This window comes from Cnephaeus nilssonii, assembly GCF_951640355.1.
Source record: "Cnephaeus nilssonii genome assembly, chromosome: 10".
In the NCBI taxonomy this organism is placed as follows: Eukaryota; Metazoa; Chordata; class Mammalia; order Chiroptera; family Vespertilionidae; genus Cnephaeus; species Cnephaeus nilssonii.
In genome coordinates, this window is record NC_137081.1 from 68,406,431 (window position 1) to 68,418,893 (window position 12,463).

A 12,463-nucleotide genomic window follows, 5' to 3' on the forward strand; every position below is an offset into this window, starting at 1 on the left:
TTGCACTGCCTTAAAATACCATGACATTTCAAAGGTGATGGTCCTTCTCTCTTGTTACTTCAACAAAGTGTATCTCCTGAAGCTTACTTAATGAAAGAAGTTAATAACAACCCTGAAACGGCTTGGCTATTGCATCCTATCCACATAACTGCAACAATCGAATCGAGTAAGTTTGTCCGTGGATGGCTAATTTTTACTCACCTTTTTAAACAATTATTAGCAGTTGGGATTGATGATGTGTTTAAAGAGACTCTCAACTCTTGCAGGTATAGTCCGTACTTTAGTTGACATAGAAAAGCAGCTCTATGGCGCTGCTTCTGTGTTTTGAGCATTTTGTAAATGCTTTTCTGCAATCATTTTTACAAGCTGCTTCAATTGTGAAGTAGCAGTGCTATCAAAAAAGAGTGGAACTGCTTCCCATCAAATGTCTCATAAAAAAGCAACCATTTTAAAATTTCATAATAAAATTAAAATACTTTCTTTTATATTGAAACAGAGAAGGGAAATATGTTTTAAAAACAAAAATAAAATCGTTTTGTGCTTTATCAATATGGAAAACATTTGTAATATTCTTTTGATTTCTTGAATTAGCATCATTCTTTTCCTCAGATAGTGTGTGTTTATTACCCTTGAGAAATAACTGGGGGAAAAAATTAAGCCTATTTTTCCCTTTATGGGTGGCTTTAAAGTTAATGGAAGTTACACTCACTCATATCAGGAAGGAAATGCATGAAAAAGAGTATTTCTGTAAACTATCTTGGATCTTTAATTTAGCATAGACTGGATTTTAAGATTGTAAGTAGTCGGGTTGTATGCGGATATTTGAAAAAAAAATTTAGCTTACTGCCCCTCATCTCTCTCTTTCATAAAAGATTGTTTTTGCTTGTAGCAATGAGACTATGAGAACTCCTACATGATTTTTCAGCATTGCTCTTCTCAAGAGGGTAAACTGTTAGACATGCTTGGAGAGAAAGAAGTGGACTTGATCATTGGATGGCTTGTTAATAAGAAAAAAATGGCTCACAGTTGTCCAGAGGAAAAATAAGAGTGTCAGGAAGCAGTCCTGTTCAGATTCTCTTTGAAACGTATGACTCCCGCTTCCTCAAATGTTTCTCTAGTTTTCTTGCTGACTTCTGCTTTTGTTGGCACTGGGAGATTTCTTTCCTGGCCGTGTGGCAGTTAAGGACTTTAGAGATGACTGACATAAGCACTCACCTTAAAGAGAGGTTTCACTAACCCTCTGACTTACGAACACATGTCGCAACTATATATTATGACCTGGGGGTCGCTATTACAATATGTGACATATGGTGAAAACAGACTAGCTGTAAAACATCCTTCAACTTTTGCTGTATTATTATATTGGCTTCCTTATTGCTTGGTGTTGTGTCAGCACTTCTGTGACATTCTTTTGTATTATCCGTGTTGTAATCACCCCTATCCCCAAATTGGCACTAGGTCACAACTAAAAAAAAATAAATAAATAAATAACTTGTATGGAAAAGCAGTTTTGTGAGGCAGGCATAGGGGTGACAGGTCAACATTCTTTTTGCTGGTTTGTTATTCCACTCTGTATTAATAATAGGAACTTCAGCCGTCTCTGTAAGTGTGAATTAAACTAAGCTGAGGCTGTGCTATGGTATGTATTCCTCTTCTATAAGCTCTGCTTATTCATCTGTGTTTTGCAGTCTATGGACTTGCATGTCTTCTTTCAGGTTGTTGGTTTTTTTTACCTATCATTTTAAAAGGGAAGTAAAACTGGTTTTTCTATTGGATCCTATATCAAAGCATTTGTATTCATTTTATTGAGATCCAGTGACATCGAAACACTGTTTCATTGCTTAAAACAGCGATTATCAACCTTTCTCCTCTCATGGCACACATAAACTAATTACTAAAATTCTGTAGCACACCCAAAAAATATACTTTATGCCAATATGATTTTAAAATAGGTATAATTTTGATTCATTCACACCGGACAGCTATTGTTTGTTGGCTGCTGTCATTTTTTTAATTTGACAATCTAAGGGAAAAGAGGTCAGTGCCCCTAACTAAATAGTCAGATATTGCATGTTTTAAAAATTCTTGTGGCGCTCCAGTTGAAAATCACTGGCTTAAAGCAAAAAGGGCCATTTAAAAAAAAAATCAAAACAATGATCTCTTAAATCAGTATTTTGACGCATAAAGGGAACATAGTACATATTTATACTACAGACAGGGTGGGGCAAAAGTGGGTTCACAGTTGTTCATATGGAAAATAATACAATAACACAAGCATATAAACTCTGTGTTTTGGGTACTCACAATTGTTAACATACTTTTGCCCTCACCCTGTATTTATGTTTTATCCTGCCCTCACCCATGGTTATCATTTGTGTTCACTGGTTTCCAAGAATATGTTATAGAACATTCTGAAAATTGCTCATGTTTTTATGATACACAGACTTTGTTTTCACGTTGCCTTATAACTATATATTTCAGATTGATTTTTGTTTTTAAAAAATATTATGGGGAGGAGCACAGTCTTTCCATCTAAAGCAGTAGCCAATATTGCATTTCTTTTGTTTAATTCTGAAAGTCCATGGTATTGTGATTCTTTATAATGAGTTCCTTTGTGTAATAATTTCTACCAATTTCTTTTACCTCTCTGACTATTTCAAATATCTTGGTGACATTATTTGTAGAGACCCCATATGATCCTTCCTGTATAGCCCAGAACTTTAAAAAGTTTCTTGAAGCAAGGGTTAAAACAAGAAAGAGACTTCAACCACATACTCTGAAGGTATGCTCGAGTATGAAACAGCTTTATCTCAATTAGTCCCCTTGAAGTTAGTGAAAAATATAGCAAACATTCTGTTCTCAGTAGTATGGTATAAAACAACATCCATCACTGACACACAAACCAACATGGGTGGGTTGGGTCACAAAGCAAAAGGTCCTGCTATTGATAGCATGGAAAGCTCCTGAGATTGTGGAAGAATATAATTGGCTTTGAAGCCTCACAGGAGAGCATTAAATCATTTAATTCCTCTCCTGCCTTTCATCCCTGACACCAACGATCTAACTTCCCATGATATAATATAATAAAATGAACTTATCTATTAGAGGCATTTTGATAAGTACTTACGGAAGTGCAGAGTATTTTTTGCAAACCCAAGGCGCAGTATAAACTCTGTTGGGCTCATTATTTGTATTTATCCTTTCCCTTTGCAGCCTGGTGGCTGACGTGGTGGTATTCAACTCATTTTTTAATATGGAGTCATTTCTCACTTCTATTGGGAAATTTATGAAGTTGATTCCTGACCACAGACCCAAGGATCTGGAAAGCATCATCAGACCCAAGTGCCAAGTTATTTACTTTCCCATCAGGTTTCCTGATGTGAGCAGGTCAGTATGTTTGACTCTGTTTGTCAAATTATTCCCCAACTGTGTAGGAATTGGTGTGCTTCTTGCCAATTTTACCTTCTCAGCATAAGCATGGTTAATTAGAGAATCGAGTTCCATTTCACCATGCTGTGATTTGCAAAGATTTTAAATAATCATTTGTCCAACCTATCACTGAATGGTTACTTCTGATATTGAGATCTTCCTTTCTTTTCTCTTATTTATTTATTTGCTAAAACAAGCTGTTTTCACTTTTACCACTTACTGTTTTGGTTCTTTCCTTGTTGTTTTGTTAAAGAATTCATTGTCAAGCCTATTTCTCAACTTCTGCATTCAGCTTATATCCATTGATGTATATGTTTAATAATAGCGGTTCTAAGTAAATCAATGCTAAATTTTGCTGCTTGGGTTACTTTCATTTTCCATGCTATTTTCTTCACCTTTTTCCCTTCTCCCATTTTTTATTATTTTTATTATCTTAACAAAGAGTTGGGTATTCTATGTTGGGTCACAAAAGTGCTTAATTGCCATTTCTCTTTCTCAGTTACTAAGGACATTTTTTATGACCCTGGTTGCTAGGCCCACCCTGAATTAGCAACGGATGATGTGGCTCAAAGGGAACATTTTAGAATTCCTTTTCACTTTTGATTAAACCTAGCAAAATTGTTTTTACTACCACCAGAAGTATTTCTCCCTTGTGAATAGTAAGTTTGCTTCAGTGGGACTCACACTAGCTGGGGATGCTGCTGTTTTGTAACTGACTGTGTCCTTACAAAGAGTTCAGGGACAGCTGTCTCTTCCCCATCCTTGAAATGAAGGCAGGAAACGATTTAATGTCCATACACGCTATGCAGGAAGTCAGCAGTACTCTCTGTGTTCTGGACTTACTGAGTTTGTCCAGATTTTGCTGTGGAGACAGTTGTCCTCATCCACACCCCCAATGCTGGTTTATTTGAGTTTCTTATTAGTAAATATTTCATTGAAGAAAAATCTGCCTAATGCCACGTCAAATGAGTGAGTCATACAATTTCAGTGAGAGCACCTTGCCCAATCCTTGCTTTACGGAGGTCAGAGAGCAGGCCCAGGGGGCAGAGATTGTCTTGAACTCACACAGCTAGTTATTGTCACAGACTAGATTAAAGTTTGGACCCTATGAATTTTTATCCCATTTTCTGTTACTGTCCAAGCTTCCTGTCAACGTTGGTCATTTGTCAAAAATATTTAATAGTTTATTTACAGTTTTGAATACTAACAAGCTAAGTGAAACTAAGATAACCATTGATTTTCAGATACATATATATGTATGTATAATATATATTTGTATAAATACAATTTTTTATGTCTGATGAGAGAGTTTCAACTTTTGAAAAATATAGTTGTTATACATTAGATCCATGATTATCTCAAACACAGCTTATACTTTAGATCATATTTTTAAAATATGAACCTTATTTTTGACATGTTTTTATGTTTTTCATATAATATAAAGTCAAAATGTACATCTTTAGGTAAATAGGTGGTTATAGCACATCCTAATTATTACTGCTATAGAATTCCAAATAAATACTGTTTTAAATTCATTTGCATATGATGTATTCCTCCATCATTATGTGTTTAATACACCTGTGGCAATTGAATAGTTTATTAATTTGGACTGTATTACCATAAATACATCTAGCTAAATGGAAGAAGGTTAAGAAATATTGTGGCCAAGATAACATTCATAAGCGAGGTCTTAGCCCAGAGTGTTATTTGAGTTATTTTCAAATGGTAATTTGCTTTATCCAACCCAAACTCATATAGTGTAAGTAAGTGATTATTTGCATGAATGACAATCATTCTAATGCCTCCAGTCTTAAGAGAGTATTATTTTGTTAGGATGTTGAAAAATACTTAGTAATTCCAAAGGCAAAGTAGCCAACGTGATTTTAAAATACAAACACAGTTTTTGAATGCTTATATCTTTCTTCCTTTGCAAATATTATTTGGTCATGGAAAAAATGGGTTTAAGTAAAAACAAAGAAGAAGATACAATTAAATTGTTAATACAATGCGCTATAATAATATATAATAATGGATATTAAACAGGGAAGGGAAAAAGCCATATTTCAGCAAAATCTGTGAGGCTTTATAGCGCTGATAACTGTTAAAACTCAGAACATGTCTGTCACATAAGAATTCAGTAACATTTGGCTTGTGGCACCTGCTGTTACCTCATGTCCTCCTCACCCTCCACTGCTTTATTCTCAAAGACCAGGACATAGTATAAAGAAAGAATGTTCACTTGAAAATATTTCATTATATGAATTAATTATTTTTGGATGGGAAATCTCTTTAACACAAAAGTCACACATACGTGTATTTGAGTGTTTATCTTACTAGCTCTGTGACCTGTACTAATATAAGTGAAATGACCCTGAGCTTATGTTCTTTAACGGTCATGATTATTTTTACTTTATAACCTCATAGGTATGATGTTGTGACTAAATGAATTAGTGTGTGGCAAATGCCTAGCATAATGCTGACATACAGTAGAGTCCCAATGAAGATGAATTCATCTTACTAACACCCCATCCCATTGTTTTATAACCTAGCACATTTATTGCCACCTGAATATAAAGGACGGTGTTCTTCTCTCTTTATTAGTGAACACATAAAAATAGAGAGGCACTAAAAAGAAAAAAGAGAGCCTGGCTGGTTGAGTGTCGACCCAGGAACCCAGAGATATCCGTTCAATTCCCAGTCAGGGCACATGCCCGGGTTTCGGGCTTGATGCCCAAAAAGGGGCATGCAGGAGGCAGCCAATCGATGTTCTCTGTCATCATTGATGCTTCTATCCCTTCCTCTCTCTCTAAAAATCAATAAAAAAAGTATTTTAAAAAAGAGAAAAATACTCTGCCATGTCAATAGATCAATTTACTTATTCTCTTTATCACTCTGACTCAGTCTTTTGACCTTCAGAGAACCTGCCACCATTGTTTGAGCCAACTCCTTACTTTCATTCTTTTCTTACCCTAATTTCCCCCTTCTTCCCCAGCCTAATTTTCATATTCTGTTGTAATACTCTTTTGCATATACTTTCAAATCTTTGCCCCCTCTCCTTTGTATTTAATAAGGAGACGGCATCCTGCCATACTTATTAGTCTACTCTAAACCCATGACTCCTAAATTCAGATGGAACCTTGATCTGCCTGGCAATACCACATTTTCCTCTTTTAAATAACTAACCATGCATTTTCCTTCCTTGGTAAACATCTAACAGTCAAGTCTCTAATTTCACCCTCAGATCACGACTGAGAAAACAGAAGCAGTCAGATGAGAATTCTGACCTCTGCTACCACTACGTCTAAGCAGTTGTGTGCTTCTGGGGCCTGGTCTCCATCCTCACACCTGTGCCTGTGGGGGAACTGGCCTTGCTCCTGTCTGAGGCCCTTGCTCCACCCCACTCTTTGTCGGAGCCCATCCTTCTCCCAAACCTGAGGACTATTGTTCTAACAAGTTTTTCTTCTCTCTTCTGCGTCATCACTTTTCCTTTCTTCTGGATCATTCCTATTAGCATACAAAAATGCTATTAGGTTTTACATCTTTTGAAAAAATTCTCTCTTGATTCCACCTCTCCCTTCCACTACTGCCTCATTTCCTTCTTTCTCTCAGGACCAAAACTTCTTGCAAGACTTGTTAATATTTGTTCCTGCTAATTTCATTCCCATTGTTCTCTCTTAAAGCTACTTCACTGAAACAGTTTTTGTCGCGGTCACCCATGACTTCCATGTCTCTGCATCCTGTGGTCACCTCTCAGTCCTCATGTTACTTAACGTATCACAGTAATTGACATACTGTGACACATCCTTCAGTTGGTTTCTAGGACACATAGGTTGCTGCTTTTCAGACTTGTTGTTGGCTTCTTATCATTGCCCAGCCCTTTAAATTTGGACTGGCCTTTGGCACTCTTAATACTTAAAGGGTTGGTAGAGGAAGAGCCAAGGATTGAAATGAGAAAAGAAGATAAAGGGGTCAGAAGGTCAACCATGAGGGAATTATCTTGTGGAACAAAGGGAAGAGTGTTTTAAGGAGATGGTCAGTAGGGAAAGCAGAGGAATGAGATTGACTAAGTGATGACTAAAATGTATCCTTGAATTTTTCAATTCAAGTGTCAGTGGTACCCCACCCTGCATTCTGTTAACTCACAGAAACGTTTCATACGTTCTTTCTGGTAGCACACAAACATAGGATTCAAGTCCGGATGAGACCTCTTTCTCTTTCTGTGTCTCTGTGTGTCTCTCTCTTTTATACACACACACACACACACACACACACACACACACACACACACACACACATTCTGCTCCTCCTTTTATGGATGAAGGCACTGAGGCCCAGAGAACTTAAGTGTCTCCTGCTAATCACACAGCTAGATAAAGACAGAGCAGGAGCTAGAACCCATATCTCAAAATCTCCCTCCAGTGCTCTCACACCACTGATTGCAAATTCAATTTCAGCTCCCAATTGTCTTATTGCTCAGCTGACAACAGATTAGCAGCATCCAATTGGGGGTGTGATAAAGGCAGGCTCATGACAGCAGTAAAAAGTGACAGCTGACTGACAGCTTGACAACAAGGGAGGAGAGAGATAAACTATTAAAAAATATGAGAAGTGAAAAAGCGTAGCAGCCTGGAGCCCTTCCGGGCAGGGCAGGCAGCTCTCACATGGAAGGTCCCCTGCCGACATTTGTCCTCAGTGGCACAGCTTGAACATCAAAGGATGACTGTGATTTTATTATGAGAGAGCAAATGGTAGCCTGTAAATTCCTTTTAAGAATGTAAAGAAATGCCTCAGCTGGTGTGGCTCAGTGGTTGAGCATCAACCTATGAAGCAGGAGGTCATAGTTTGATTCCTGGTCAGAGCAGATGCCCAGGTTGTGGGCTCGATTCCTAGTGTAGGGCATGCAGGAGATAGCTGATCAATGATTCTCTCTCATCATTGATGTTTCTATCTCTCTCGCTCTCTCCCTTTCACTCTGGAATCAATAAAAATATATTTAAAAAAAAAGAATGTAAGGAAATGTGGAAGCCACTCTTGGCAGCAAGTATAAATGACAGTAAAGGAAGGTAAACATCGTGTACTACTGTAGGGCGTACATGAGCCATGTTTACCTAATGGAATTCCGATAATGAACATCCAGACCCTTTCTCATGCAGTTGTACTAGCTGCAAGCTTGGGTGACTAGGGAACATTTCAACAAGCTATCATTTTAGATCTTCCTGATTGGGGCCCTTTCATGGACCGAGCTTTTTTTTTTTTTTTTTTTGCTGCTGGCTCTGTGCACCAGCTTCTTCAGTACTGAAGGCATCCAGGCTTGCCAGGTGATCGGTGGTTAACAAAGCCCATTTGCCACCTGAATACCATATCTCAGCCTGTTTGAGCTGCTACAACAGAATATCGTAGACTGGGTGGCTAGTAAACAACAGAAATGTATTTCTCATAGTTCTGGAGGCTAGGGAGTCCAAGATGAAGGCTCCGGTAGGTTTGGTTTCTGGGAAGGACTGCTTCCTCTGGTTCACAGATGACTTATCTTCTCGCTGTGTTCTCACCTAAGGAGGGAGCCAGGGGCCATTCTGGGTTTGTTTGTTTTATGAGGGTTCTAATTCCATTTATGAGGTCTCCACCCTCATGACTTAGTCACCTCCCAAAGACCCTATCTCCCAATATTATTACCTTACTTGTTAGGATTTCAACAAATGAATTTTGAAAGAATGCAAATATCCAGCATGTATCTTATCAGAAGATACATATTATCTGAAAATGTGGTGGGATGCGATAATAACAGATACATTGCAAAGGAAAACTATTGTGTTAAATGATGTAGATTAGATGGAAAATTAAGGCAATTCTGTGCATTTCAAGAAAGCGTATTTACCACAGAACTCTGTGGTGCTGGCGGGTGTGTGATGAGGAGGAAAAGGAAGCCGTCCCGCAGCCTACCCTACACCATGTAACTGTTACCCAGGCCAGGCCTCGCAGAACTAGGGAATGTCCCACTTCCAGACCTTTGTGCAAGTCTCAGTCTTTCGAAAGCAGAACATCTAACCAGAACATTGTTTTCTGCCAATGTCTTCTCTGGAAAGTAGAGCTCACCATAACAGCTCCCTTTACTGATTCTTACTTTAGCCCTGAGTCCTGCAAAGCATAGTATACATATTTTGCCATTTTAATCTTCCAGCAATTGTGAAAGATATTTTCATTTATAGTTGAAGAGACTCAGCCATAGAGAATGTGAGTAACTCTGTGCCTACAGTCACACAGAAGTAAAGGTAGAACTAGAAGTCAAATGCTTTTTATCCTATTTTAGAACCCACATTCTTCACCGCCTTTCTATCCTGCTGGTCCTGCCAAGAGAGGCTCTGGTCTCCTGGTCCCTGGTACTTGACCCTGACCAGTGAAGGACAAGTGATTTATAAAAGAGAATTGACAGAAGCATCGAATGAAAGGGGACTTGTCATGGTAACGTTATGGAAAAGGCTTTAGACAGTAGACTTTTAAAGGTTGACATTTTGAAAAAAAGAGGATACCTGAAGAGGAATGAAAAATGTTAGGGAAGAATTCTAATGATAAAATTGAAGAGGGACCTAAAGAAGCAGAATAGACTGCTTCAAAGAAACAGCTGTGGGATCAGACTACTATTTTATACATCAGACCATTCATTTTCTATTGCTAGTTATCTCGCATTTATGTAAACTCTCTTTTCTTACAAGTGAGTTTCTAGAATGACACCTATCTCACAGGGCAGGGCCGATCCATTATAACTAGATTATCCCCACCTCCAACAAGTCGGATCACATAAGAATGTAGAAACACGGTGAACTACCTGATCCTTGAAAAAAGATCATGTCTTTTAAAAGAGTTCCATCAGGGAGGCATGAGGAGGGAGTTTCAAAATGGATATTGTCTGCTTCAAAAAACATTCAGTTGTATAAAAGGTGATGAGAAATAAATGCTCAAGTTGTCAAGGCTCGATACATGTATATATTTGTCACTTCTCCGCCTTCTCAGCCCCATTGTATTATGAAAAAGAGTTTCCATTTGTTCATTATATTTGCCCATAATTGATGTAAAAAAGATCAAGTACATTATCTATGTATTTATTTTTCAATGCAGAGGTGAGTGGATGCTATATCCTTAGGAGTGGGAGTTTGGACTTTGAGCACAATGAAGCCGGTGTGCTTCCGATTGAGAAATCTGTAGTTTCTCTGGGTTTCAGTTCCACTTCAGTCCCCGTGGAGAACATCAGTGTCAACCTTGCTGAGATCATCAGGGGAGAATGTCAGAGGTTTCTGTGATCATTTCACTATCTATTCCTATTCCCCGCAATAGGGATCATCAGAGGTGCCCCAGAGTAAGAAGGAGTGGATTTCACCTATGGGTTTCCTCATTTCATAGTAGATTATACATCCCAGGATAAATCAACAGCTGCTCCCCTCCTTCCTTCGTTTCTGACGGCAGAGAAAGGAGGGAAAACTGTGTTAGTCACTATGGGTGATCTGATTTATTGAAATCTAAAGAATTTCTCTGCACGTTTCTCTCTACCTTTTCCATGTAACTAAAATGTGAAGCCAAAACAGAGGTTTGTGGACTTTGCTTAACTATTTTTGAAACAAAAATGGAGAATTTTAAAAACAGTGTGAAAACTTTAAATGAAAACTCTCAGGCTGTGCAAACCAAGATGAGGAGCCTAAGGGCTTTTTGGAGAATTCTTATTAAAGAAAACACTATTTTCCATTGCAAAGCAGATGTGTCAGAAACAACAGCAGATCTGCAGTTTGAGAAATTGTGGATGGATAGGACAGAAGGCAGCCCCCGTGGCTCCCCCACCAAATTTTTTTTTTGTTTTTTACAGTAAAGTTCTGCTTTTGGGATTGTTGCCAGAAAACACCTTAATCTTCTACCACATGTGGTTGTATTTCTCAGATATTTTGAGAATGTATTAGTGTTAGACATATTTGTAAAAGGACGGCCTATGTTTTTTGAAATAATAAAGTGGGTACTGTCTTCTTTATATTAATCGAGGCCTGAAGTCGAAGAATAAAAGTTTTGCTTCACTTTTACAAATTTAAACATACCCATATCTTTCTAATAATTATTTTGGCTCTTAAAAATGAATGCAAAATTATGTTTTCTTTAAATGTCATTAAAATTTTCTTATAGGGTCACTGTGCTAAAAAAAAAAAAAAAAAAAAGGCTTTTGATAAATCATCCCAGTGTTGAGCACCACTCATTGGGAGAAATCGCCTTTTATATAATGCAAACCTTTCATGCTGCATTATACTGTGACCATCTTGCTGTTGCTAGCCTAATTACAGGAAGAGACTTTTGAGTTCAGCATATATATATATATATATATATATATATATATATATATATATAATCCCTTTCTTTACCTGAAGTTACATAGACCAAACTCTTGCTTACTCAAAATTTATTTTTAATGAAATTATCATTTATATTAATGATAATTACAACAGTTAGATATCTGCTCTCTTCTACTTATGCAACAGCAACCAAACTGCCAAAAGAAGCACTCTGAAGTCATCAGCAACAGTAAAAACCATCCCTTTATCACAGGATATTTATTCCTGTTCTCTTCGAGTATGGAGAACATGTGGCTTGATTTTGCATCAGACATTCGATATACTTTTTTTCTGGCCCTTCCTAAGAAATTTGGGAGGTAAGAAGCAAAGGCCACAGATCACAGGGTAGAGTAATAACTTCAAATCAGAGAACATACTCAGCAGGGGACTCCATCATCAACCCAAAGGGAGTCAGAGAGAAGGCTTTCTACAAATGGCCCTATGCTGTCATTTGACAAATTCAAACCACAGTTGAGGGACATTCACCAGAGGCCCACTTAGGCTCTCTTCCCCTCTGCAGGCTCAGGCCTTCACCGAGTTCCCCAAAGCTCAATGAATGGTTATCAGTGTGGTTAGCCAGGCAAGAACGATCACGCTAGATACTCTGTGCATTACATGAAGGCTATGTAACCATGCGTGTTGGAAAGATTTCAGGTACATTATCTTGATGTTTA

At 37.8% G+C, this 12,463-nt stretch overlaps 1 protein-coding gene across 7 annotated transcripts in view; it reads left to right on the forward strand.

Moving 5' to 3' along the window:
* GTDC1 (glycosyltransferase like domain containing 1) overlaps positions 1–12,463 on the forward strand; it is a 364,719-nt gene that overhangs the window by 177,292 nt on the left and 174,964 nt on the right. For all 7 annotated transcript variants that reach the window (XM_079781763.1, XM_079781767.1, XM_079781762.1 and 4 more), the window contains one exon: positions 3,214–3,387. In XM_079781763.1, coding sequence (XP_079637889.1) covers positions 3,214–3,387 — 174 coding nt within the window. The remainder of the gene's footprint in view (positions 1–3,213; positions 3,388–12,463) is intronic.